This window comes from Myotis yumanensis, unplaced genomic scaffold (genome assembly GCF_028538775.1).
Source record: "Myotis yumanensis isolate MYYU_CA2020_CCGP unplaced genomic scaffold, mMyoYum1.0.hap1 SCAF_15, whole genome shotgun sequence".
NCBI classification, from domain to species: Eukaryota; Metazoa; Chordata; class Mammalia; order Chiroptera; family Vespertilionidae; genus Myotis; species Myotis yumanensis.
In genome coordinates this window covers 53,607,167-53,632,906 of record NW_027223766.1, presented here as the reverse complement: position 1 = coordinate 53,632,906, position 25,740 = coordinate 53,607,167, and the positions used below count along the sequence as shown (strand labels likewise).

At 67.4% G+C, this 25,740-nt stretch overlaps 4 protein-coding genes across 5 annotated transcripts; all 4 read right to left on the bottom strand.

Moving 5' to 3' along the window:
• Positions 1 to 3,135: 3,135 nt before the first annotated feature.
• On the bottom strand, positions 3,136 to 6,238 carry ZNF696 (zinc finger protein 696). 2 transcript variants are annotated; one of them, XM_070392484.1, is made up of 3 exons: positions 6,118 to 6,238; positions 5,682 to 5,766; positions 3,136 to 5,019 (listed from the first exon to the last, which is right to left on the bottom strand). In XM_070392484.1, exons 2-3 carry the CDS (start codon positions 5,695 to 5,697, stop codon positions 3,956 to 3,958), a joined length of 1,080 nt encoding a protein of 359 aa, XP_070248585.1. In that variant the 5' UTR covers positions 5,698 to 5,766; positions 6,118 to 6,238; the 3' UTR covers positions 3,136 to 3,955. The 2 variants fall into 2 exon arrangements, with proteins under 2 accessions (XP_070248585.1, XP_070248586.1); XM_070392485.1 differs by lacking the exon at positions 6,118 to 6,238 and having other exon boundaries at positions 5,682 to 6,037.
• Positions 6,239 to 8,320: 2,082 nt separating this feature from the next.
• GLI4 (GLI family zinc finger 4) lies at positions 8,321 to 12,326 on the bottom strand. Its single transcript, XM_070392483.1, is given in 5 exon segments — positions 8,321 to 8,698; positions 8,700 to 9,292; positions 9,873 to 9,974; positions 11,031 to 11,185; positions 12,279 to 12,326. Coding segments are annotated over 4 exon segments (1,098 nt in total). The 5' UTR covers positions 11,155 to 11,185; positions 12,279 to 12,326; the 3' UTR covers positions 8,321 to 8,419.
• A 920-nt stretch (positions 12,327 to 13,246) lies between these two features.
• Positions 13,247 to 15,169, bottom strand: ZFP41 (ZFP41 zinc finger protein). Its single transcript, XM_070392109.1, has one exon. The coding sequence runs from the start codon at positions 15,167 to 15,169 to the stop codon at positions 14,387 to 14,389; it is 783 nt and encodes a 260-aa protein (XP_070248210.1). The 3' UTR covers positions 13,247 to 14,386.
• A 5,890-nt stretch (positions 15,170 to 21,059) lies between these two features.
• On the bottom strand, positions 21,060 to 23,943 carry GPIHBP1 (glycosylphosphatidylinositol anchored high density lipoprotein binding protein 1). The gene is made up of 5 exons (XM_070392489.1): positions 23,718 to 23,943; positions 23,274 to 23,436; positions 22,664 to 22,771; positions 21,510 to 21,623; positions 21,060 to 21,406 (listed from the first exon to the last, which is right to left on the bottom strand). Exons 1-5 carry the CDS (start codon positions 23,778 to 23,780, stop codon positions 21,180 to 21,182), a joined length of 675 nt encoding a protein of 224 aa, XP_070248590.1. The 5' UTR covers positions 23,781 to 23,943; the 3' UTR covers positions 21,060 to 21,179.
• Between the last annotated feature and the right edge of the window lie 1,797 nt (positions 23,944 to 25,740).

The window sequence follows — 25,740 nt, the reverse complement described above, 5'->3', positions numbered from 1 at the left end:
GGCAACCACGTCTTTTTCAAGGAACAGAACCAAAAATCGTTGAAAAGGCGTCAGGCGCACAGCGCTGGCCTCCCTGTCCCGCCTCCCGCTCCTGCCTCCTTGCGGCCTCGGGTGACAGTGTAAATGGCCTCCTTTGTGCCGGAGAACAAAGACCTGAGGGGAAAGCTGGCAGGTTTTGCTCTTGAGAAACTTGGTGCCACGAAAACCAGCCGTGGCTCACGTGACAGGCGCGGCTAAATCCCACCCCGCCGGCCTGGACGCTCAGGGCGGGAGGCTGGGAGGTTTTAGGGAACATCCGGAGGGAACAATTCTAGAACTGCCCCCCCCCGCTCCCCCCGCCCCAGACCAGCAGCCTGAACAGGCACCTGTAGGAGCTGATGGACGGCCTGACCCAAGGTGTCCCACCCACAGCGCCAGCACCACCCTCAGCAGCAGCTGCGGCCCTGACCCGAGGTGACCGTGTGGCGTTGGGGCGCCGTGGGCCGTGCCAGGGGGAGGGCAGCGCCTGGCCTGAGGGGCTGTCCAGCTCGGGGCCAAGTAGGGTTAGGAGTGCTCTCAGGACCCCGGCATCTGTGGGCCTGCCCTCGGGGCCGCTCTGCCCAGCACCCCCTCTCCCTGCTTCAGCCCCTCAGGCCCCCACCCCGTCTCTACCCGCCCACTGCCCAGCCCACCCCTTTGGGCCTGGGCGGTGGCCCCGGGCGTCCGAGCCTGGGGGTGGTGGTCCCTGCCAGGCTGGGTTATGGCCCCTGGGCAGCTCCTCTGTGGCCCTGGTCTCCCTGAGCGCCAGGCTGCCCGGGAGGCGCTGGCGGGAGGGGCGGTCACCCGTGTGGGCTGTGGCCACTCCCACGTCTCAGGCCCGTCCTTCAGCCAGGCCGTTCTCTGCGACGCTGTGGGTGCAGACAGGGCTCTGGTCCAGGACGGAGGCTGTGAGCAGGGCCGGGTCCGGCTGGAGCAGGTGGCACATTTGGGGCCTCGGCCTCACCAGGGCACTGAGGTCAGCGGCCTGTGGAGGGAGGTCCCTGGGTGGAGCCGTGGGGACAGGAGTCGCCCGGACAGGCCCCTCTGCCTCTGCAGATCCAGGTAGAGCAGCAGCAGGTGGCGGAGGCCCAGGAGGAGCTAAGGGGAGGGTGGACCCCGAGTTGAGGGGGGACAGCAGGTCCGAAAGGTGAGTGTCCAGAGGGCCCCCTGCCCGGGCTCCAGCCTGTGGGGCCTTCCCTGCTCTCGGGAGACGCCCTGTGGGAGCCGGCCGTGCGTGGGGACCCACACCCTCTCCCCAGCTCCCTGCAGAAGCGGGCGAGCAGGTGGCCCCGGGCACCTCCAGGCTCAACTACCTGGACCTGGACCAGCGTCGCCCGTGTGACCCAGCTCCGTCCGTGCCGTGGTCAGCCGGGTCCTTCCTGTGGCGGGGCCCACGGACCCGTGTGGGTCCCGGGCCTCCCACTTGAGCCGCTGCCTGGGGCGCAGCCCTCCCGCGCCCTTGCACTGCCTGTCCCGGCTCCTCGCAGGCGCGAGAGGCTTGGGGCCACGGAGATCAAGACGCAGAGGCAGAGGGAGGCGTTCGCTGGGCTGGGCTGGCCGGCGAGGACTGAGTTCTAAGTGGGCTCGCCCTGCCTCACCGCCCTGACTGTGTGGTTCACTGTTCAAGCAAAACAGGAATTTCCAGGGTGAAATGTCGTGTGTTTTTCTTAAACATGTTTTTATTGGTTTCAGAGAGGAAGGGAGAGAGAGAAGCATCCATGATGAGAGAGAATCCCCGATTGGCTGCCTCCTGCGCGCCCCACTGGGGATGGAGCCCACAACCCGGGCCTGTGCCCCGACCGGGAATGGAACCAGGACCTCCCGGTTCAGAGGTCGACGGTGGCCGGGCGAGGCGCTGGCTGTCACACAGAAGGTCCCCGTCACCGCCCACCCCCCCCAGCAGGTGCCTCCAGCTGTCGCTCAGGGTTTCTGCGGAGGGTGGGCTGCGCCTGTAGAGCCCGCTGAAGGCACCGCCTGTGGAGGACGCCCAGGGGCGGGTCAGGCAACGCAGGGAAGGGGCTGACTGTGCCCAGGCCTGAGCCGCCGCCCTGTCCCCACGCTGGGCGGGAGCCCCTCAGACACTGGGCCTTCCCAGAGCAGAGGGGAGGCTGCCCGAGCCTGTTCCTGGGGAGGCTCAGTGCCCACAGCCAGGCGTCCCTCCTCGTGTTCCTGGGGTGGGAGGGGCACCCCGAGTGCAGGCGAAGCCCTCCCGGGACGGGCGCCGGGCACAGAGCCGCCTTGGTGGACGGTCCCCCGGGAAAAGGCCGGCTGGGTGGCAGCGCCCGATGGCTATGACACGCAGGTTCGGCCACAGGAGGACTGGGACCGTCCCCTCTGTGGCCGGGCCTGGAGCTGCGGGCCCGGGGGGAGGTGTCTGACCATCCCCTCTGTGGCCGGGCCTGGAGCTGGGGGCCCGGGGGGAGGTGTCTGACCGTCCCCTCTGTGGCCGGGCCTGGAGCTGGGGGCCCGGGGGGAGGTGTCTGACCATCCCCTCTGTGGCCGGGCCTGGAGCTGGGGACCCGGGGGGAGGTGTCTGACCATCCCCTCTGTGGCCGGGCCTGGAGCTGGGGGCCTGGGGGGAGGTGTCTGACCGTCCTTTGGGGACAGCGTTTCCTTCCAGTCCACAGGTCTGACCACGAAAGCCGAGAGCGGCGCAGCCACGGAACCGGGTGCCGGGGCAGAGCAGGCAGCTGTGGCTCTGGGTGGATGGGGGGCATTAAAGCCGGTCACACGGCGGCTCCGCTGGTTAGGGCGCCATCCCCCCACACCAAGCTGCAGGTCCAGTCCGGTCGGCACACCCAAGAACCAACCAAGGAAATAAGTAGAACAGCAAATCGATGTTTCTCTCTCTCAAGCCAATAAAATAACAAAACACGAAAACTGCTCATGCCCTGGCCTGTGGGTCAGCGGTTAGAGCGTCGGCCCTGGAATCAAAGGGTCTTGGGTCAATCCCAGGTCGGGGGCACACACCTGGGTCCTGGGTTCGCCCCTCCTCCCTTCCCGCTCTCTCTGCGACGCATGAAACATCCTCATCCTCGGATGACGAATAACAGGCGTCTTCGCAGCCTCCCCCCCCCCCCCCCCCCCCCCCCCCCCGCACAAAGTGGGCGCCCCTCCCTGACCCGCCTCCGCCGGCAGCCCTCGCCGACCCGGGCCCCTCCTCGGCCGTCGGGTGGAGCCTCCTGAAGAGCAGACTGTGAGCAGGACCCCAGATACGGCCGCTGGGGCTCGGCGGGACCTGGCCACGGCCCGGAGGCCCAGCCACGCCCTGCAGTCCCGGGAGCGCCTCTCACTCTCAGTCTAGCGCCCGGGCCTTCGCTCTGCGCACATCGCCTCTGCCGACTCCACCTTCTCGGTCCGGCTCAGGCTCCTCCCGGGGCCCAGCCCCCACGACCTGTGCTCCTGGCTGCCGTTGGCGCTGCTGATGTTCTGGGTGTCACGGCGCCTGCGCGTCTTCTCACCTCTGACCTGTCAAGTCCCGAGTGCAGACGCTGCGCCCACGGACCAACTCGGAACAAGCAGAGCCCCGACCCGTGAGCCAGGAGGTCAGGGTTCGATTCCCGGTCAGGGCACAGGCCCGGGCTGTGGGCTCCACCCCGTGCGGGGCGAGCAGGAGGCAGCCGGTCCCCGATTCCCTCTCATCCTGATGCCCCGCCCTCTCCCTTCCTCTCTGACGTCATAAATACTTAAATAGCGCGAGCACCTGTCGGGCTCTGAGTGTGAATCCCAGAACCAGCAGAGGCACCGTGACCGCAGGGAGCTCACGGCTGCGGGGGTGGGGGGCTCGGCGATGGGCGGTCACAGAGGCCGATCAGCTTCGCTGCGTGAAAGTCCTTCAGGAGACACCTGGGCTGCGAAGACAAGTCTCAGTGGGAAGTGTCCCCTCTGCCCCTGGGGGAGCGGCGTCCGTCACTCCCGGTCCGCCCACGTGGCCCTGTCACTCCCGGCTGTGCACCCGCTGGTGCTGGATGAGATGGAAGCTCAGGCGGAAGGCGCGCCCGCACTCGGCGCAGCGGAACGGCTTCTCGCCCGTGTGCACCCGCTGGTGCCGGAAGAAGCCCGACAGGGCCCGGAAGGCGCGGCCGCACTCGCCGCAGGCATAGGGCTTCTCGCCGGTGTGGATGCGCCGGTGCTCGCGGAGGAAGGAGCTGCGGCTGAAGGCGCGCCCGCACTCCGGGCAGGCGAAGGGCTTCTCGCCCGTGTGCACCCGCTGGTGCTGGATGAGGTTGGAGCTCTGGCTGAAGGCCTGGCCGCACTCCCTGCAGGCGTAGGGGCTCTCGCCGTGGTGAGTCCGCCGGTGCCGGGCGGCGTTGGAGCCGTGGACGAAGGCCTTCCCGCAGGCCCCGCACTCATAGAGCCGCTCCCCCGTGTGGATTCTCCGGTGCTTCTCGGCGTCCGACCTCTGGCTGAAGGTCCGGCCGCACTCGGCGCACTGGTAGGGCCTCTCTCCGGTGTGAACTCGCTGGTGCCGGATGAGGTTGAAGCTCTGGCTGAAGGCCTTGCCGCACTCGGCGCACTGGTAGGGCCGCTCCCCGCTGTGGACCCGCTGGTGCCGGACCACGTGCGAGCTGTGGATGAAGGCTTTCCCGCAGTCGCCACATGCGTAGGGCTTCTCCCCGCAGTGGATGCTCTGGTGTTTGACGGCGTCTGAGTAGCACCGGAAGCTCCGCTCACAGGCGCTGCAGGGGAAAGGCCGCCTGGTCCCCGAGCCCGAGTTCAGGGCGACGCCCGACCCGGACACGCCGTCCTCCTGGCAGCCCTGCCCTCCGGTTTTCTCAGGAACAGCTGGTCCCCGCGGGGCCTCCCTGGGCCCCTCTCCAGTGTCCGCATTCCCACAGCGGCCCGGGAGGCCCCAGGCCCGGGGAGGCCCCAGGCACAGGCCGGGCGCCCTCTCTCTGCGGTGCTCCCCTTCTCCCGAAGCCGCCTGCCGGGGCGCCAGCCCTCTGCTCCCAGACCCCTGCTCAGCAGCCTGGCCACCACCTGACGCTGGTGCGGGGGGAGCTGGAAGAGAGGGGCAGGAGGCACCGCTTTAGGCGTGAGAAACAGCTAATTACCTACTTACCTACGCGAGCTCCAGGTGGCCCTGGTGGCTACGGCAACGCCAGGAGCCACAGGACAGTCAGAGGGTCCCCGCGCAGCCCTGCGTGGCTCCCGCCAGCTCTCCCTCCCGTCTGACTCTGTGGGGCCAGGGATGGAGGAGGGACTGCGGGACATGAGTCGGGCTCCTTCCCTGTGACTCCAGGAGCCGAGGGGACAGGCCCGGGAGGCGCCGCTGTGCCTGCCTCGCCACCGCGGGGTACGCCGGGCAGAGGTGCCGGGAGGCGCGGGACCCGCCTGACAGCCCTTGTCCTGGTTCCACTCATCACTGTGACCCGGGACTTGAGACAGCACCGCCCCTCACAGCCCCAGGCCTGCTCCCACCTCAGCACCAGCGAGCAGCAGCCTGCGGGGCTGGGGGAGCCGCTGTCCGGCCACAGTCCCCATGGCCAGTTAATGCGGTGCCCGTGGCCAGTTAACGAGGTGCCCGTGGCTAGTTAACGAGGTGTCCATGGCTAGTTACCAAGGCCCCGCGGTCGAACTCGGGGGCCCTGGCTCCTGAGATGCCCCTCCCCCCCACCCCGTCCAGGCCAGCACCCCACTCCTCCGGGCCGGCTGCCCCTCACCTGCGCGCGTGTCCATCAGGCGGCCTCCCGCGTCCTGGAGACCAGGCCCAACTCCCCGCCCGCAGACGCTCGGGAGCGGGGATACCTGCTCGGGCCGAGGAAGGGGAGAAAGTGACGGGAGAGCGAGGGGCCCCGAGGCCACCGCGACTCCCGGCACCAGAGCCCTGGTCCATCCAGACGGGAACGGCGCCTCCAGCGTGAGCACGGACCTCGCGCTGCAGCCATTTCACAGGAAGAACCGAAGGCACCGCGGAGCCCCGGGGCGCAGCGACCCCTGGCGGCCGTCACTCCGGGGGCCGCAGCCGCAGCGCCGCCTCCCGCTTCCCTTCTCCGCAGCAGACGTGCGGCTCTTTCCCCGCGAGAACCCAGGACGGACACGCGGTCCTGCGCCCCGGCCTCGCGTCAGCCGCCCCCGATCCCTTCTGTCGCCACTCACCTGCAGTCCCCGCTGCCAGCCCGAAGCGATTCAGCCCCTTCACCCGCGATGCAGACCCTTTGGCAACTTTCTAGGCTGCGGGAGGACTGTGCACTCGGCTGCCCGGGAGGCCGCACGCAGGCACTTCCTGCGACGCTCTAGGCCGCGTGGGGGGGGGGGGGGGGGGGAGAAGCTCGGCTGCCATGGAGACCGCGGCACGAGCACTTCCGGCGACGCTCTAGGACGCCGAAGAATTGTGCTTCCCCCGGCCCTGGAGGCCACGGCGCTGGTACTTGCGGCGACTCTCTAGGCCGCCATATGCCTACGCTCAGCTGCCCAGGAGGCTGAAGCACAGACACTTCCGGGGAAGTTCTAGGCCGCCAGAGGCCTGCGCTCCGCTGCCCTGGAGGCAGCAGCGCGACACTTCCGTCGACGCTCTAGGCTTACGGAGAACTGTGCATTTAGCGGCCCTAGAGGCCGTGGCGCGGGAACTTCCGGCGACGCTCTAGGCCGCAAGAGAAGTCTGCGCTCAGTTATCTGGGAGGCTGCTGGGCTGGCGGGCCACGCACCCAACACTGGCCTCCCTTTCAGTTGTTTTTTTTTTAAATATGTTTTTATTGATTTTAGAGAGAGAGGAAGGGAGGATAGAGAGACAGAAGTATCATTGATTGGCTGCCTCGTGCAGGCCCCCTACTGGGGATTTGCAACCCGGGCATGTGCTCTGACTGGGAATGGAACCAGCGACCTCTTGGTTCATGGGTCGGTGCTCAAACTGAGCCACAGGCCGCCGGCCTCCCTTTGAGTCTTAAAGGCGGTTCCCTAGCTTGAGTGCAAGGCCCCTTCACAGCTGTTGTCCAACCATCTTCATAGCAACCCCGCCCACCCTCCCGCCACCGCCACCGCGGGCCTCCACACCCAGCCCCTGCCCTCCGCCTCCCCCCTGGGCTCCCCGTCCGGCCAGGGACGGGGGTGAATGAGGAGCCGACGGCGCTAGTGGAGGGGGGGGGACCCCGGAGAGGGGGGCAGACTCCGCCACACCCACCACACCGTCTTGTTTGTAACAAGTCACACAAAACATGCACAAACAGACATTTAACAAGGGCGATCTAAGAGCAGAAATGGGTTCCCCTGCATCCCCGTGGGGACCTGTGGTCTCCCCGGTGGCCCCGCCCACAGGCACTCAACCCGCACCGGGTGGACGGTTCCGCCCGCGTCTTCTACACCCCGGCCAGGCCGGCTCTTCTCCCGCCGAGCAACCAACCGGGAAGGCGCCCTGCTGGGCTCAGCCTGCGCGCAGGACCCGATGGAGAACCAACCGGGCAGCGGCCGTGGTGTGGACATAGAGCCCAGCCTGGGCGCTGAGGCTGCAGGGTGACCCCCTGGTCACACACTGACCACCGCTGCCCGTGCAGCATCGCCCGGCTGCACTGGGCGAGGGAGTGGGGGGAAGGCGGGCAGTCACAGTCCCCTCTCCAGGCCAAAGGGACTGAACTCCAGGTCCTACAGACCGGACGGACCAGGGCAGGGCGCTGAGGGCCCAGCATCCGCACGGAGGTGAGGAGGCGCTCTGGTCCCTGAAGCTGATGTCAGAGAGCCTGGCCTCCAGGCCTCTCCCCTGGGCGGCCTCACTGGTGCAGGGTGGGGAAGCCCAAAGCACACGATGCCCTGTGCGGCCTCGGGAGGGGCCCCGTGGACCGGGTCCCAGCAGGAGGTTCGGCTGGGAGTTGCAGTCGTGGGAGGGCCAGGCCCTCCTGAACCCCACGGGTGGGGGTGGGGTGCCTCCCTCTCCAGGAGGAAGCAGTAGGGCAGGAGTGGGCGCGTGCTGTGGACACACCGTCCCACCCAGAACTGGAAGGCTCATCGCTACAAGGCGGACATAGCGACCCTGCTCACAGGGAGCACCTGGGCCCCTTCCTGGGGGAGGAGGGGACTGGGTCACCCAGGATGGGGGGGGCTTCCCAGCTGCCCTCCCCGCACCCCGCGGTGTCTGCACCTGCAAACACACCCCGAGGTGCCTGACCACCGCTGGGCGTGACTCCGGGTAAGTCATGACCCCTCCAGGCCTTGGTCCCGGGTGAGCTCAGACCCGCCACGCCCCCAGCCCCAGGGGACTAACCCGCACTGTTAGGGCCCCAGGTCACTCCTCTGGAGACAGGCCCTTTGGGGACAGGGAGCAGCCCCACGGCCTCGCCCAGGAGCAGCTCTGATTTCTGTCAATTAAAAGGAATTTATTCGGGACGCTCCGTGCCGTGTGCGGTGCCAGCTGGGAAGGGAGCGAAGGCTGCAGCCCCTGCCCCCTCCGGCTCCAGGCCCAGCTGGGCCGCTACTCGCGCGAGTGCACGCGCTGGTGCTGGATGAGCTGCGAGCTCTGGCCGAAGGCCTTGCCGCAGGCGCCGCAGGCGAAGGGCCTCTCGCCCGTGTGCGTCCGCAGGTGCCGGAAGAAGTGCGAGCGGCCGCGGAAGGCCTTGCCGCAGGCGCCGCACTCGTAGGGCTTCTCGCCCGTGTGGATGCGCTGGTGCTCGATCAGCACGGAGCTCCAGACGAAGGCCTTGCCGCACTGGCCGCAGGCGTAGGGCCGCTCGCCCGTGTGCAGCCGCCGGTGCCCGCGCCAGGTTGGAGCTCTGGCTGAAGGCCTGGCCGCACTCGCCGCACTCGTAGGGCTTCTCGCCGTTGTGCACGCGCAGGTGCTGCGTGAAGTGCGAGCTGTGGCTGAAGGCGCGGCCGCACTGGCCGCACTCGTAGGGCCGCTCGCCCGTGTGCAGGCGGCGGTGCTGGATGAAGCCCGACCAGCCGCGGAAGCGCTTGCCGCACTCGGGGCAGGCGTAGGGCCGCTCGCCCGTGTGGATGCGCTGGTGCTTCAGCAGCAGCGACTGGTACCGGAAGCTCTTGCCGCAGGCCTCGCACCGGTGCCGCCCCCCGCGGCCCGAGTCCCCCAGCTCCGGGCCGCCCTCGGTCCCCACGGAGCCCGGCGGCACGAGCGTCCTGCGGCCGGCGCCCCTCTTCTGGGAGCAGGACCTGGGCCCTGGCGGCTGGCCGGCCGGCTGCTCCAGGCCGGGCGCCTGCGCAAAGCTGTCCGCACACGCGGGTCTGCGGGGGAGGCCCCGCAGCAGGGCCCTGAGCGCCCCGCCCTGGTCCGGCAGGGGAGACCCCTTCTGCAGGGGAGACGTTAGCGCCTGCTCAGGCTCCGACTCCGAATCTGAAAGGAGGAGCCGAGAGGTGGATGGTGCCCGTCCACGCACCCACCAGCCCATCGCCCCTGGGCCCGACTTTGCCGCTGGGGGACCCGGTGGACAGGGGCGCTGCTCCCGAGGGCACTGCCCAGACCCGCGGGAGGAGGACGGGGCGCCCCCTCGACGGAAGGAAGTGCCTGTCCTGAGTCTGAGTCCGCGCTGCGGCTCCTCCAGGGCCCAGTCCCTCCCCCTCACCGCTCTCCTTCCCAGAACTGGACCTCAGCCCTGACACCAGCAGGACCTCGGGGTGGGGTGGGGCGCCGGGGGTGGCTTCTCAGGGGCAGAGCTGGGGGGACTGGGAGCTGAGGGCCCAGATCGGCGCGGCCCAGCCAGGTGCGGGGAGAAGGGCTGGGAACAGGCTTGATTCTGGGGACAAGGAGGGAGAGGGGGCCAGGGCCTCCCTAGTTGCCAGCCTGGGGGCGGTGGTGCTGAGGAGCCCCAGTCCCACAGGCAGGTGGCGCGGCGCCCGGGGCCTGGCAGCGGGGGTGCCCGAAGCTGAGGCTGCAGAGCCTGCACGCGGCTGGGGGGCAGCTTCCGCTCACTCACCTGGCCAGCAGGCGTCCCTGCCCACCTGGACCTCCTCCACGTCTTGGACATGCAGGTCCACCAGATCCTTCTCCCACGGGGGCTGCGAGGGCACCTCAGGATCTGGGGGTACAGGGGGGCTGGGCTCATCTCCCCGCCTCTCCAGTCCAGGGCTCTCTCAGCAGCCTACAGGATGCCACCGGCTCCTAGGTCATGACCCCCAACACACAGCACCCCTCCTTCCACCACAGCACCCCTCGGGGCCTGCCCAGCACGTGGAGGGCCAGGAGGCTCCTGCCCGCCCAGCCCAGGGTGTTGCTGGGAACTCAGGTTCCCGTCCTGCACTGACCCTGGGTGCCCGCAGGCCCCAACCTTCCTCATGTGTTCGTGCCCAAGAGGCCTGCCCCCGGGCTTCTGACCCGCCCGGAGCCTGGCGGAGCCTGGCGCTCAGCACAGCCGCTGCTCCCCGGACCTCAGCTCATCTGTGTCCTGGGCGAGGCCAGGCCCCCTGGGGACGTGGGGCATGGACGGGCCTCTGAGCAGGAGCCGGGCCCAGCGGCACCATGTGCACGGGGCTTGGACATCCTCCCCGGCGACTTCCACAGCCGGACAACTCAGACCCTGGGGGGGGGGGGTTGGGGGGGTGGAGAGGGGGCGGGGCTAGGCCCCTGGGCCCCGCCCACACCAGCGGCCCAGAATTCTGGACACCATTTTCAAAGGCTGGGGAGGGAGATTCGGTGACTCTTCCGAGACCCAGGCATTGGGGATGCTGTTCTTTTTGCCCCGACACCCCTCCCTCAAGAAACAGTCCCAGGACACTGTCCCCAGGAACCCCTGCTCACAACGTGGGCCCCCCCCCCAACGCTGCCTGAGGGTGCAGGAGCCCAACGGGGACCTGAGGGTGCAGGAGCCCAGCACACAGAAGGCTGCCTGGGTCCCGCCCACGGGGTGGCAGTGCCCACGGGGTAGCAGTGCCCGCGGGGTAGCAGTGCCCACGGGGTCGCAGTGCCCACGGGGTAGCAGTGCCCACGGGGTCACATTGCCCACGTGGTCGCAGTGCCCACAGGGTGGCCATGCCCACAGGGTCACAGTGCCCACGGGGTGGCAGTGCCCATGGGGTCGCAGTGCCCGTGGGGTGGCAGTGCCCACGGGGTCAGGGTCGCAGTGCCGGGCGAGTACCGTGCTGGTGGCCGTGGAAGTGAGGCGGCGCCTCCTGGTGGTGGGTTCCAGGCGTCCCTGGTGGCTCGAGACTGACAGGGGACGGGATGCGAGGGGGCTCCTGCCCGTCCCCCGGGGCTGCCATCTCCCGGCTGCTGGAGGTGTGACGCCTGGACCTGGGAATGAAGAGCACGGCAGGGTGAGTGAGGGGCGCGGGGAGGCACTGGGGACACCAGCCGCCCATCGGCCACAGGGGAGCTGGGAGGGAGAACCGGCGCCCAGAGCGATCGCGTGGGGCCTGGGTGCCAGGGACGCTACCCACGTCCTCCACAGCCGACCTGCAGACGCCTAACCGAAAAGCTGTCCCCCAAACCGCCGGGTGTGGCCCCCCTCCCCACAGAGCAGAGAAGCCTCCCGCACCGCCTGCACCGACCCGCGGGGCCCGGAGGCTGCAGGCGGTACCTGCCCGCCCTGCCCCGGGCGCTCGGCCTCTTCGGGGGTCAAAGACACTGTGTTTCATCTGCTGAGCAAGGCGCTGGGCCTTGGGCGATGGAGGGGGTTCCTCCCGGGGAGGCGGACGGGAGGGCAGTCTGCGCGCCCCGCCAGCGGCGGCACCGGGAGGCGGGAGGCCCCACCTTCGGGGTCAGCCTCCGGGCAGCCTCATCTCTAACGACGCGGAGGGTCGCGGGCAGCCAGGTGGGTGGACACAAGGGGGGGCTGCAGCCACGAGATCGGGGTGCAGGTCCTCAACCCCCAGGTCCCTGAAGTGCCCGTAGGTCCTGCGGCTCCTCTGGGGAGAAGCAGGCTCAGCCCAAGCCTGGCTGCCACGCGGGACGGGCGGGCACACGGGCAGTGAGCGCATGGTCCCCGCCGCCGGCCCAGGAGCCACCTTCCTGCGCCCCCTCTTCCCAGCGCGGAGCCTGTGCCCGGGGGGAGGGAGGGGGGCTGGGGGGGGGCGATGCCTGCAGAGAGCAGCCTGCCCGGCCGGGTCAGGTGCTCGCACTCGCTGGCCGCGGACCTCGGACCGGGGACTTCGCAGCCTCAGTTTACCGTCTGCAAAGTGGGCCGGACGGTTCCCGTCCCTCGGGGTCCGGGCGCGTGGGGCGGCGCCCGCAAACAGACACGGCGGTCGCCAGGGGCCAGTGCGCCGCCACTCGGCGGAGGCCTCCTCTCCGCTCTGGGGCGACCACCCGCGACCCCCGAGGCCGGGGTCAAGGTCACGCGGCGGCCGCGGCCACCCGTGCCCGCTCCTCCCAGGTGCCCACTCACCTTCCAGCTGGAGGTGTCCGCCGCGCCAGAGCAGACCGGAAGTGATCCCGCCCCCCGCCCGGGCCGCCCGCACTTCCGGCCGCTCTGGGCGCCTGGAGGACTGCCGTCTCGGTGGCCACAGGGCTTGTGATGGAAGCTCACACATAACTTGTTTCGGACTGTGTTGTGTGTTGTCGATGAGAGTGGACAAGGGCGGCGGGCCTGACCCTCACCAGTTCCCCTTCCTGTCTATCCCTCCTCTCCTTGCCCAGCCATCCTGTCGCCCTGGGGGGCACAGGACCTGGGGGTTCTGGTTACTCCTTGCGGAGACTTAGCCAATCGCAGGGTTCCCCCTCCCCCGCCTCTGCCCCACGTTCGGGGGTCACCGGCCCTGTCCTCGGGCTCTGCCAGGCTTCTCCGCCTGAATGGCATCTCATCAAACAAGTGCTCAGGTTTCTGCCGACAGCTCCCTTGACCTCCTCCGGGTCGCCCAGTGGGATCCCAGCAGCTTCCCTGCCCCCACCTGTCAGTTGTGACAACAGCAAACATCCCTAGACATTGTCCGATCCCTTCTGGGAGGCAGACTCGCCGCTCCTGCTCTAAGGCAGGCAGAGTGAGCAAGGGGGTGTGACCTGAAGTGGGGAACCCCAGGTCCCGGGAAGCTGGCCCGGTGCCTCCCAGGCCCCCCCACGGGTTATGACTGCAGGTTCCCAGGTCGGGAGGCCACAAAGGTGGTGCCTGCAGAGGAACTTGGTATCTTGCCATTGCAGGGGTCACTCCTCAGTTAGCAAATTCCCGTTCCGATTTATGTGCTGTCTCTTAGGGGTTTGGTTAACGTGAGGCTGCCCCCCAAGACACCCACGGAAGGCAGCAACCAGCTGGGTCTCTGGCCGTGCTGGCTCAGGCCAGCTTCTCTGGGGGAGGCAGTGGAGCCTCCCTGGGGAATCCCAGCTGCACCCCCAAGCTGCTGAGGTCAACAGACACAGGGAAGGGGTCAGGACAGATGTTTATTTCGGGAGAAAACGGGGGCCAACAGCCCAGGACAGGAGGCATCGGGCCGAGTGCGGGGCAGTGGAGTAACCAGGAGCCAGTGCGGCACCGCCTGCTGGGAGACCAGGTGGGCGCTAGGCCCGGTGACCACGGGAAGCAGAGAACGCCCCCCGACTGTGTGAAGGGACCACTCTGACCAGTTAGAGTTCATTTCTGGACAATAAGTCAACAGTGGGAAGCACCAGACTGGTGTCTGCACCACCACAGCCCAAGGCCACCACTGTGTGAGCGCTGACGGCCACGACCACTGAGCCCGGGGTGCGTGGGCACGGACCTCTCCCCAGGGGACGGAAGGAGAGGCCAATGCACCGAGTGCGCAAGCCCGAGAGGAAACGGACTCCAAGATGCACAGACACAGGGAACAGAGAACCAGGATGCCGTGTGGGTAAGGCTGCAGGGACACCGGGCACACGTGGAGCCATGTGTGTAACCCACATGGGCACCCCCAGTGCCAAGACCCAGGCCTGCACTGGAGCTGAGGCACCCTGGGTGCTCACCCGGAGGAACGGTGACTTCAGGCCTCAGAAACCAGGTCTGCAGGGTCCGCAGGGGAGTTTGGGCAGCAGCACCAGCCCCGCCCCCCTGGCCAACCTGGATCCTGATGGGACCCTGGTCAAAGCAGGCCACCCTGCAGTTCACCCAGCAGGCGGCTGGGTCCCGTGTGGCAGGTGCAGCTGGACCACAGGTGCCGTCAGCATCCGGGACCCCAGCCCGGGCCGGGCAGGAAGCACCCATGTGGCAACTCAGGCCCGAGGAGCTGTGTCCCACGTGGCCCATCTGGGTAAGCCGGGCAGCTTATCTGGGACGACGGTCGGCCCGGAGGACACACAGGGGTCCAGTTCCCGCGGACAGGGCTGAGTTTAAGGGCTGGTAGCCCGAGAAGGACGGTCACCGCAGCAACCGAAGCACTGCTCTCCGGCTCTGGCCACCGGCCTCCTGCGGCTGCGTGGGCACGGGCTCAGGACCCACTGGCCAAGAGCCTGCAGACCAACGACCTCGAAGGAGCAGGTGCGCGGCCACAGCCAGAGTGGACACCACAGGGGGGCAGCGGCAGGAGGTGCTGAGCGGACAGCTCCCACTCAGTGCTTCTTCCTGGGGTGCCGCTTCCGGTGGCGAATGAGGCAGGAGCTGTAGGCGAAGGTTTTCCCACATTCCTTGCATTCATAGGGCTTCTCTCCAGTGTGAGTTTTCTGATGTTTTAGGAGATTCGAGCCGCAGTTGAAGGCCTTCCCGCACTGGCAGCACGTAAAGGGCTTCTCCCCGGTGTGGACCCGCTGGTGCTTGGTGACGTCGGGGCTGTGGCGGAAGGCCTTCCCGCACTGGCCGCAGCGGAAGGGCTTCTCCCCGGTGTGGACGCGCTGGTGGCGGGTGAGGTCTGTCTTGTGCTTGAAGACGCGTCCGCACTCCCCGCACTCGCAGGGCTTCTTCCTCTGAACAGGGACGAACACGGGAACCCCCGCGAAGTCATCTTTAAAGGAAGCATCGAAGGCGTCAAAGATGTGGGCCTCGTCCTCGGGGCTCAGGCCGGGCTCCCGCCTGTGCTTCTCGGCCAGATGGGCTCTCCTGGGCGGCCCCCGCCCCGCGGACGCCGGCTCGTCCTTGGCAGCGCCCCGCTCCGGGCTCCGCGTCTTCCCCTTCCCGCCCGTGGGCTTCTCCATCTCTTGCTCCGGGGGCGGAGGGACCACGGAAGCGCCGGTGAGGCGGGAAAGGCGGGTGCAGCCCTGCAGCTCACCAAGGCCTTTCTCTGGAACCTTCCTCCGTGGGCCCTGCCTTAGGCACACGCTGCCCTCTCCCTGGCGGCAATGAGAGCTCCAGCCGCAGACTTGTAACAAGGACGGCCCCGGCCCCGGGCTGAGCACCATGAAGACGCAGCTCTCCCCGCACCCAGGGCTGAGGGCGAGGGCTCTGGGGACGCCCCCTCGCGCCCCTGCTCACGCACTGCCTCCCGACCACCTAACAGCATCTCAACGGGACACGACCACTCACCCCAGCCGGTTCCCTCATTGCTGTGGGCGGCAGGGCGTCTGCTCCGTTGCTAACCAAGGAACCTTCTGCAGGAGACGGGTCCCACACCTGTCAGGGGCCCAGCCGGGCGCCATGGGCCACGCCTACTCTGCGGCCCCACGCTGGAGTCCTGGGTCCTCTCCACTTCCGGTATTCAGGACCAGAGGACGTGCCTTTGGAGCACAGGGGGAAGGAGCCAGGAGCCCCGCCCGGAAGGCACCGCCCACCCCCTCGGCCTGGATTCTCAGCTGCGTGGACCTCAGGGTGGACTCCCTGGTGGCTGCCCCTGCCCCAGACTGGCCCCAGCCCTCCTCCCCCTCGAGATCCAGGCCACACAGCGGCCAGCGCCCAACCCCCCAGGGCTTCCCTCACTCACACCCCACTCCTGCCCGCTCTGGCCCTGGCCTACCTCATGGCCGACCCCTCACTCCCTCCATCCATCCAGCCTCCTTTAGGTCCCAAACATGCCCAGTTCTTCCTGTCCCGGTGCCTGGCAGCTTCCGGAAACAGGCCCTGAGAGCGGGCACTGGTGGGCTGGAGGGCTCCTCTAAGAGAGGCGTCCCTGCGCCCACTCGCTGCCCACTTGCTGCTCTCTGCACAGCTCCTCTTCCTGGCAGCACGTCACCTGAGCTAACTCACCCCTGGAGGCCAGCCCAGGGTCTCGCTTGCATCGTCTGAAAACCCAGTACTGCTGCTCCGTAATTCCATCTAAGAGCATCCCAGTTCCACACGTTCAAACAGGACCCGGCTGTCCCAGCGACAGGCCAGGGACCTGTCGTCCCCGTACACCCACACCCCCCACCCCCCCACCCCCCACCCCCGCCCCCCGTGGGTCAGTGGTTGAGCATCGAACTATGAACCAGGAGGTCATGGTTCCATTCCCAGCTGGGGGCACATGCCTGGATTGTAGGTGCAATCCCCAGTAGGGGGCGTGCAGGAGGCAGCTGATCAATGATTCTCTCTCACCATTGATGTTTCTATCTCTCTCTCCCTCTCCCTTCCTCTCTGAAAATAAAACTTAAAAAAAAATAAAACATAAAAAAGGAAAAACCTCCCTCATCTGATCGCCCCGCTGTGCCCACCGACGGGATCCCAGCATCGAGCCTTCACACACTCCAGCTCTGTGAGCTCCTGAGAGTAACTACCCAAGATCTGGAGGCAGCACTGTCCTCTGGTCCCGCAGAGCAGAGCGGCTCCGGTCCTCAATCCATCGCTGCCGCGGGCACTCTCAGCGGAGGCGCCTGGTGGCTGTGTGGTCACCCTGCCTGCGAGGGGCCCATCACCCTGGCAGGCGGTCTCACCCCAAACGGTGGTCTAGGAGACAATATTCCAAGTTGCAAATGTTCGAAGGTATAAGTACTTTCAATTCTGTTAGGTCAACAGCGGACGCCTGGGCCTCCCCCTTCTCCAGCGCGGACACAGTTCGCACAGTGACCACATGGCGTTCCCAGGGTGGCCAGGGCCTGAGCATCTGGTTTCTTCTAGAGCAGCGGTTCTCAACCTGTGGGTCGCGACCCCTTTGGGGGCCGAACAACCCTTTCACAGGGGTCGCCTAAGATCATCGGAAAACACATATAAAATTACATATTGTTTTTGTGATTAACCACTATGCTTTAATTGTGTTCAATTTGTAACAATGAAAATACATCCTGCATATCAGATATTTACATGAGGATTCATAACAGTAGCAAAATTACAGTTATGAAGTAGCAACAAAAATAATTTTATGGTTGGGGGTCACCACAACATGAGGAACTGTATTATAGGGTCGCGGCATTAGGAAGGTTGAGAAACGCTGTTCTAGAGGAAAAGTGTAGATACACCAACTCGGGCAGGTCGCTCAGGGGGGGGGGCCCCAGGGGGGAGCCAGCGCTGGGGGTGAAGGGCGGTGGTCTGGGCTCCGGGGAGCGAGCAGAGAGAAGGGGGCGTCTCCGCTGGGCAGGGAGGAGGAGCTCAGCGCCACTCCACCAGCTGCAGCTCAAGGCCGGGGCCTCGATTTGGTGAAAACCAAGACCCAACAGGAAAGCGCCATCGGCCTGGGCGGCCTCCAGGGCGGGTGCAAACTCACCTCGGCTCCCGTCCATGCCCCTCGGTCCTTCCGGGTCCGGAGCCCTCGGGGGCTCCACACCTGCTGCCCGAGGCCTGCGTGGGGCTCCTGTGCGTTGCAAGCGTGTCTCCCCCCGCGGGATTCTGGCCGCTCTGCACACTGAAGCGGCCGTGTCCCTGTGGGGCGCGGGGGGCGGGCAGGATCGTGTCCTTCTCATCCCCGAGCCCCGAGTTCCCGGTCTAGAGCGGGCGCTGCTCGGTGCTCAGGACACCGCCCGCCCGGCTCCGGGCTCCGGCTGGCAGGCGCCCCACGCAGAGATGGGCTTCCTCTCGTCCCCTCCACGCGCTGTGCACCAAGCGGAGACGACCAGGCCTGCAGACAGGGGGCCGCCGCAGGGACCGCTGGGCGAGGCGCGGGCATCCGCGGTGCAGCCTCGGGGTCGCTGTGCTGCTCCCGGGACCGCGCCCCTCGGAGCCCCGCCCCCCGCCGCAGGGGCCTGGGTCTCAGCGAGAGACCGCGTCCCAGCGGCTGTGAGATCCCGGGGCGAATGGGACCCGCCTGGGGTCCCGGCTGCAGCGGCCGTGCCGATACCAACGCGGGAGGCCCAACAGGGCAGAGCCCAGCCGACGGCAGAGCCCCGCCGGCCGCGCGGGCGACGCCGTCACCTGGATCCGCGCGGAGCTGGTCCTCGCGCAGCCTCGCCCTCCGCCCGCGGCGCCGGGAGCCCAGGCGGGGAGGCCCGTGTCCGGGGCCCACAGCCCCTCGGAGGGACCCGGGAGCCCCGGGCTGAAGCAGGGCGGGGAAGGCGGGCCCCCTCGCCGTGCCCGGCCGCAGACCCACCGCTCAGAGGCAGCCCAGCCCCGCCGCCGGGCCTCGGCGCCTGCCGGAAGCGCCCGCCGCTGGGCCCGCCCCTTCCGGTGCCGCTCTAGGAGGCGAGGCTCCCGGCCTCTCTGTGGTGCGTCTCGGAGGACTCCGCCCCCCGCCGGCTCCTCCCACTGCCGTCGGGGGCTGCTGGCCCCTCACTCGCCCCGGAGTCCCCCCCGCCTGCACCCCTGCAGCGTCCTCGCTTACCCCTGCGCCCCCTCCTTCACTGTGTCCCCCACTCCCTCGCGCACTCCATCACTCGCCCCTGCACCCCGCTCATCTCGGGCAGGAAGAATGGGCGGTGATTAAGAGGGGGACCACGCGTGAAGCCTTTTCTCACGTTGCTCCAACCCTCTCCCCATTTCCCCGCCCCCGCCCGCCTCTCCCCACCCCCCATTCTCCGAGGCCGCGGACCCAGCCTTGGCCCCGGGGCGCGCTCCTCCGGGCGGCGCCTCCCTACGTCAGCTGGGTGCTGAGCCACCCCCGGTGGGACCCGCCCTGAGTCGGGGGTCCTGCCATGTGCACAGGCCTGCGGTCACCCCTCTGCTCCGGGGAGTCCCTGCTGTCCCTGCAGACACCGCTGTCGGAGCGCGGCGGGGGGGGGGGGGTTAGTGATGGCAGTCTCCGTCCTCAGGAAGGTCCCGCTTTGGGTGACTGCCTGGTCCTGCTCACCCCCTTCTCAAGGTCGAGAACAAGGACAGGAAATGCGCTGCGGCCACCTGCATCCTGTGCTGGCCGAAGCCAAGACTGGGTGGGGTGGGTCAGTGAAAATGACAGGTGCCCCACGGGGCAAAACGGATCTGAGTCGGGGGAGGGGGGAGGAAGGGGACCCAGGGTCTTTGGGGAGGATGGGAGGGGTGTCTAAGGAGGATCTGCAGGGCGTGCGGGCCCAGATAAGAAGGGAACACAGTGTCCCCCGGAGCTGGCTCCCAGGGCCAGGGCTGGGTGGGGGACACAGGGCCCTGCCGTGGCTCCAGGGGCTGGTTGCAGGGTGGGGGTGGTGAGGCAGGGAAGGGGCGCTTCAGCCCAAAGGCTCTATCAATAGCGGGCACTGACCTCCGCATTAGGGGCGAGTGGAGGGGGTCACTGAAGGGAGCAGGGCCAGCGGGCTGACCCAGTGCCCAGAAGAGGGACAGAATGGACGCCCCACAGGCGCCAGCCCCAGGGTCACAGCCAGGACATGAGGCCGGCTCCGCATCTCCGTCCTGGGCCCCTACAGGCTCCTTTATAGCCGCGAGGGCCCTTGGGTCCCCGAGTCACTGAGGGAAGATGAGAAGCTCCAACAGCATCTGAGTTGCAGGCAGAGCCCTGACCCATGGACACGCGGCTCTGGAAGCTTCCAGCACCAGCCTCCCGGGCCAAGCGCCTGCAGGCCAGCTGAGGGGCGGCTCCGGAAGGTGCCGAACTCGAACCCGGGACCCTCCAGTCCGCAGGCCGACGCTCTATCCGCTGAGCCACACCGGCCAGGGCTCATGAGGTTTTTGATCCTAAGGGACTCCCTCCCCGTCAATGTGCTGGCAGGTGGCAGGGAAGCCGCCTGGGAGGGGAGAGGGTCGCCTGGAGTGTGCGCTGGAGGGCGTGGCCTAACATCTGAGCCAGGGAGCGTGACCCCTGCCGCCCGTCTGCTGCGCCTGAACAGGGGCTGTGAGTGTCCTTAAGTGTGTGCACACATATGGGGGGGGTGTGTGTGCGAGTGTGTGAACATGCAAGGGAGAGAGAAACCCAAGATAACTGGCTTCTGCACCCAGTTTCTCCCCTCCGGGCTGGTACACCAGCTCCAGGTCATCAGCGATGGGGCTCCCTCCATGCTGCCCTGTCAGTGTCAGAGCTGCCTCATGGCACAAGGTGGGTGCTGAGCTCCAGCCCTCACTCCTGCCGGCAGGAGGGGGGAGGGGAAGGGGCCTGCCACCTTCCAGCGAGGTGGCATGAGGACTCTGGCTTCCCAACCCAGGGAGATTGAGCTGGTGGGGATGTGCGGGTCCTCTATGCTTGTCACATAACTGCTCTGATGGGGAAACTGAGGCCCAGGTCAGGCCTCCTCCCCCCACCACCCAGGACGGGTGAAAGCCGAGCTTGGTGCGGTCAAGAAGGCCAAGCACACCCGGCCGGTGTGGCTCAGGGGTTGAGCATCGACCTGTGAACCAGGAGGTCAGGGTTCGAGTCCCGGTCAGGGCACAGGCCCGGGTTGTGGGCTCCATCCCCAGTGGGGAGCGTGCAGGAGGCAGCCGATCAATGATTCTCTCATCATGGCTGTTTTTATCTCTCTTCCTGCTCCCTTCCTCTCTGACATCAATTTTAAAAAAATTTTTAAAGAAGGCCAAGCATGCAGCAGCCAGCACCCAGCTCAGCACAGCCAGCGCAGACACGGGGAGCCCACAGGGCCAGGGCCAGGGCCAGGGCCACCCTTGGCCCAGGCAGGCTGGGCGCTCCTCCCCACGCCCTCCCCCTGCCCTCCCACTGCCCGCTCCTCTGCTCAGGAGGCCACGGGCCTGCTCCAGCCCCCCGCCCCCCAGCTCTCCCACCTCCTCCCACTCCCCTCAACCTGCACCCACTGGGCTGAGGGGGTGTGGAAAGTCCTGCCTTGGCTCACCCCTGCCTCCCCTTTTCTCCTCTCCAGCCCTGTCATTACTCTTGCTCCCCCCGCCCAGGCTCTGCAGCCCCCGGCCCCGGCCCCCGCCCCCCAGAGGAATGGGAGGCAGATGAGCAGATGGAGGCAGGAAGCCGGGGGGGAGAGAGGTGGAATTCCGCAGGCACATAGCCAGTGGCTGAGGCCTGGTCAGCCCTCCGTGTCCAGCAGAGGGAGAGGAGGGCAGACGGGGAAACTGAGGCAGTGTAGGTGGGCTGGGAGGAGCCAGTGCTGGCCTCCAAGTTTATTCTCCCAAACTGGGCAGGAGAGGACGATACTGGGCAGGTGCTGGCCGCCAGGGATGAGCCGGGCAGGGGGAGGGCCGCTCCTCTCAGGGTCCCACGGCCCCGCGGCCCAGGAGCAGGCTGAGCAGGAGGGCGGTGGCCACGGTTCCGGGGCTGCCCTGGGGGCCGCTCGGGCCGCCGCCCTGCCAGGGCGGGGCGTTGCACAGGGCGGTCTGGCAGCAGGACGTGGTCATCACCATCCCCTCCACCGTCCTGGCCACCGGCTTGCAGGCGTCTGTGCACCACCCTGAGTAGGTGGTCAGAGGCCCCGATTCTGGGGGGGCGGTGGGGGGGGAGAAAGGGTGAATCACGCTGGAGGGGGTCAGGAAGGAGGCCCTCGGAGGGCCGTGTGCCTGGGGGTGCCCCTGGCCACTCACCAGTGTCCCACCGAGAAAGGATGGCCTTGCAGAAGGGCTGGCTGAGGGAGCAGTGGAGGCTCTGCCGGCAAGCCTCCTCCTTGTGCAGGGACGAGCAGGTGTAGCACTGCAGCCCTGGGGACAGGGGCTCAGCCTCGGGCACCACCCGCTCCCCGCCCCGCCCGCCCCCGCTCTCCAAAAGCCTCTTCCCTCCAGGCCCCGCCCCCTCCTGATGGCTGGCCCACGGAGCCCACACTGGCCCAGGCCTGGGGTGTTAGAGCCTCGGGGAATGCGGGGAGGGTGTGTGTTGCGGGGGGAGACATGCTGGGGGGTAGGGGCCACACAGGCTGAATGCTGGCAATGCCCTGGGCTTTATCCCTATGGGCGGGACAGAGGGGTGGCCCCGCCATCTGGGTGAGGGGTTGGGTGGGTCTTGTCTGTGCTCGGTGCTCTGCTCTAAGCCCCTCCAGCTCCCTGCTCCCTGCAGGAGCCCACCTGAGCCCTGGCCCGGTCCCCCCACCTTGCCCTCCCCGCCCGGGCCAGGCTGCTCCTGGGTTTTGTTGTTGTTCATCCTCAGCCCAGGATATTTCCCCATTGATTGTTAGGGAGCGTGGAAGAGAGAGGGAAAGACAAGGAGAAACATCGATTGGTTGCCTCCTGCAAGAGCCCTGACCAGGGCCCAGGCCAGGGAGAAGCCTGCAACCAGGAACGTTCCCTCGACTGGAATCGAACCCAGGACTCTTGGGTCCACAGGCCGACGCTCTATCCACTGAACCACACCGGCCAGGGCTGCTCCTGTTTTTCTGACGGGACTCAACTGGGGGTCTGTGTGTCCCTGGCCTCTCCATCCTGGGGCCATGCTGCACCCTTCTGCTTGGTGAACCCCTGCTCAACCTCCCCGCCCCCCAGCACCATTGCCCTCCCCCTAGTGGCTCCGCCGCGCTCCTACTCTGGGGGGCAGTCGAGGGTCCCGGTCAGGGTGTCGGTGAGGGTGCGGTGAGTGTCGGGCTCCCCTCCTTCCCCGCGCCCCCCCCCCCCCCCCCCCGCTGGGAGGCAGGTTCCCAGGGAGCCTGTCTGTCTATCACTCCGGCCCACACCCGGCCTGGACTCCGTGCCCACAGGAAGGGCTGAGCATGAGAAGCGCATGCCCATGGCCAGGGGTCAGTGGACAGTACCTCTGTCCCCGCCGTCCCCCTCGGCCTCTTCGTCCTCCTCATAGTCCTCATCGTAGCTCTCCGGCCCCAGGTCCTCGTCCTCAGCCCCGTCCTGTGTCTGTCCTCTCCCTGGCCGCGGGGATCCCGTGAGCCTCCGCTCCTCAGTGCAGAGGGCGCAGCTGGGGGGTAGGGGGTGGGCCCTGTGCGCACCCCGCCCCGTCTCCCAGGCTGCTCACCTTCCCGAGTGTGACCGAGCACCGTCCTCACAGCACCAGCTGCTGTGACGGGCTCTGGACAGCAGCCCCCCCACCCCAGGATGGCCTGCCCACCTGCCCATTGTACAGAGGGGAAAACTGAGGCTGGAGGGGAAACCCCAAAGCTTGTGTTTCAGAGAGGCCAAGTCTGGGGCTTAAGGGAGGGGAGCCCGTGCTCCCCAGGACTGGCTGGGGCTGGGGCTGGGGAGGTTTGGAGACTGTGGGGGCCCAGGGCAGCCCCCTCCACCTCCCTCCGGCCTCAGACACTGGCCTCATGCCCTCCTTCCCAAGCCGTGTCTTGTCCCCAGACTGCGGGTCCCCATGGGCGGGCACTGTGGCAACCCCTGGCTACAGCATCGGCCCTCTTGCTCAAGTACCTGGCCGCTTGCACAGCAGCAGGGCGAGCAGGACAGCCGTGAGCGCCTTCATCCTGCGGCCGTGGTCTGTGCAGGCCGTGGTCCGTGTGGGTCTGTGCAGGCTGCGTATCTGCGCTCTGTCCTGCTGGGCCCGGGATCGTGGGAAGTGTGATAAAGAGCATTGCTGGGAAGAAAAAAAAAAAAAAGAGCATTGCTGGGGGGCTTCCTGGAGGCCCCTGCCGCCCCTCCCCAGCTCCAGCCTCAAACAATTGGACGGTTTCCCTCCCGGACTTGAGGGACCCAGGGAAGGGAAGTCAGTGTGGTTGGCCTTGGGGAGCCCACGCGTCGGTGCGGCCCTGCCCCGGCCTAACCCACTGCCCCAGGCCTCAGCCTGCAGCGCCGCCTGCCAGCCGGCCACGCACATCCTTTACTTAATCGAATGGAGCTCCATCTCCCTCAACTGACCTTAAAACCCCCAGAAGAGCTCCGGCTGGTGTGGTTCAGTGGTTGGAGGGTCAGCCTGTGCATGAAAGGGTCGTAGCTTCCAGGTCAAGAGCACTCCCTGGGTTGCAGGTTCGATCCTGGCCCTGGTTAGGGTGCCTGTGGGCAGCAGCACGTCAGTGTGTCTCTCTCACATCGATGTTTCTCTCTCTCTCTCTCTCCCCCTCCCTTCTGCTCTCTCTAAAAATCAATGGGGAAAGTATCTGGCGTGAGGATTAACAAGAAACAACACAAACTTCAGAACAGCTGCAGGGACCTGCGCACGGAGAGGAAGGAAGCAGCTTGGGTCCTGAGCCAGAACAGGACGTGGCTGAAGCGGGCAGAGAGCACATGCTGCCAGTGTGTGAAAGGGAGGGAGCGGCCCTGCCTCCCAGGCTTTGGTCTGTGCAGAGCTTGGTCCCTCTGCTGCCCCAGACCCCGCCTCCTGACTGCCCCAGGCCCCACCTCCTGGCCTCCCACCAGACCCCGCTTCCCGGCTACCTCCAGGCCCCTGCTCCTGTCCGCATAGGGCCCACCTTCCCCAGGTGCTCCGGGCCACACTGGCCTGTCCTCAGCTGTGGGGCAGGCAGCACTGGTGGCCGCCTGAGAGCCGGCCGCTGGGCAGCACCATGCAAATCCCAACCCAGGGGCTGGGGTCTTGGCCTGGGTCCAGGGCTGCAGCCCTGGCCGGGAAGGCTCAGACCCGCCTCCACCTCCGGTCCCGCAGGTCCTGTCCCCTGAGCTGGACACACACTCCTGCTGACATGGAGGCCACGGTCGCCTCTTTCTTCAGCGCAGCCCAGGTGCCTGGTCCTCCCGACCCTCAGCGTGTGGGGCCCCACAGAGTTGGGGAGGACTGCTGAGCCCTCTCCAGGCAGCTGGAGCGACCCGAGGGGAGGGGAGGGCAGGGCAGCCTGACCTGTGGGTGTCTGTGTCCCCGCTGGCCGCTGGGTCTGACTCCAGTGGAACGTGCAGGTGCGGGAGGGAAGGCAGCCTCAGGGGCCGCACCCAGGCCCGCGGGTCAGCAAGACAGAAACAGCGGTGCTGGTGCTGGTGCTGGTGCTGGTGCTGGTGCTGGTGCTGGTGCTGGTGCTGGAGGGGGCGGCAGGAAGTGTGTCTGAAGTTCTAGGACGGCAGGGCTGGTGGGCCTCACGGGTGACATGGTCCCAGCCCCTCCTTTCCTGGAGGGAGACCCAGTGCCCAGGTGAGGAGTGCCCAGCTCAGAGCAGCCGTCAGCCGAGCCCCAGGTGCCCGGGCCAGCAGTGATCCCCCCTCACCCCCAGTTCTTAAACTTTAAAAAAAAGAGGACATTCCCACACATTGTAACCGGAGAGTCCCTGCTTCACATCCGGTCCCTCCGCTTGGCCCCAGCTCCGTGGGTTTGGACAAATGTCTAAGGACGTGAATCCACCATTACAGCACCATGCAGAGGGCTCTCCCAGCCCCCCAACCCTCCGTGCTCCCCTCCTCCTCCTCCCCACCCTCGCCCGCTGCACTCCCTTCCTCCGGCGGCTGCTGGTCCTGTCACAGTGCCCCCAGCGCTGGCGTTGGGTCTGCCTCGCCGGGTTGGACCCATGTCCTGTGTTCCCTTCTCAGACCTGCACCTTCACTCAGGAGCCGGCGGTAGGTCTCTCCAAGTCGGGGGAATTGACAGCTCGGGCCCTTTGAGCCAGAATCACCGAACCAGCGGCCACTGCCCGGATGGACCCAGTTTATTTATCCGTCCTGGTTGCTCCACGTGGTGACGCTTAGGGGCAAAGCCGCCATAAGTCTGCGTGCGGGTTCTGTGCGGACAAAGGTTTTCATCTCCTTTGGGTAACTGTCAACACAGATTGTCCCCCAAACACCCATCTGCCTCCTCTGGGTGCCCCGGCCCCAGGAGGTGTCGGCTCTGGGGAAGGGGCTCCGCCTCAGCCACAGGTTCAAGGGCTCCAGACACCACGGGGGCAGCGGGGCGCAGGGGCGCACAGAGCCCTCTGGTGGAGGCTTGACCCTCGACCCTCGGGTT

Coding starts and splice junctions, on each gene's coding strand:
- GPIHBP1 (XM_070392489.1), bottom strand. CDS start 23,780: ATGCACAGGCTGACCCTCCAACCACTGAACCACACCAGCCGGAGCTCT. Junction 21,624..22,663: donor GGGGGACGGCGGGGACAGAG/GTACTGTCCACT, acceptor CCCTGTCCCCAG/GGCTGCAGTGCTACACCTGC. Junction 21,407..21,509: donor CCTTTCTCGGTGGGACACTG/GTGAGTGGCCAG, acceptor CCGCCCCCCCAG/AATCGGGGCCTCTGACCACC.
- ZFP41 (XM_070392109.1), bottom strand. CDS start 15,169: ATGGTGCTCAGCCCGGGGCCGGGGCCGTCCTTGTTACAAGTCTGCGGC.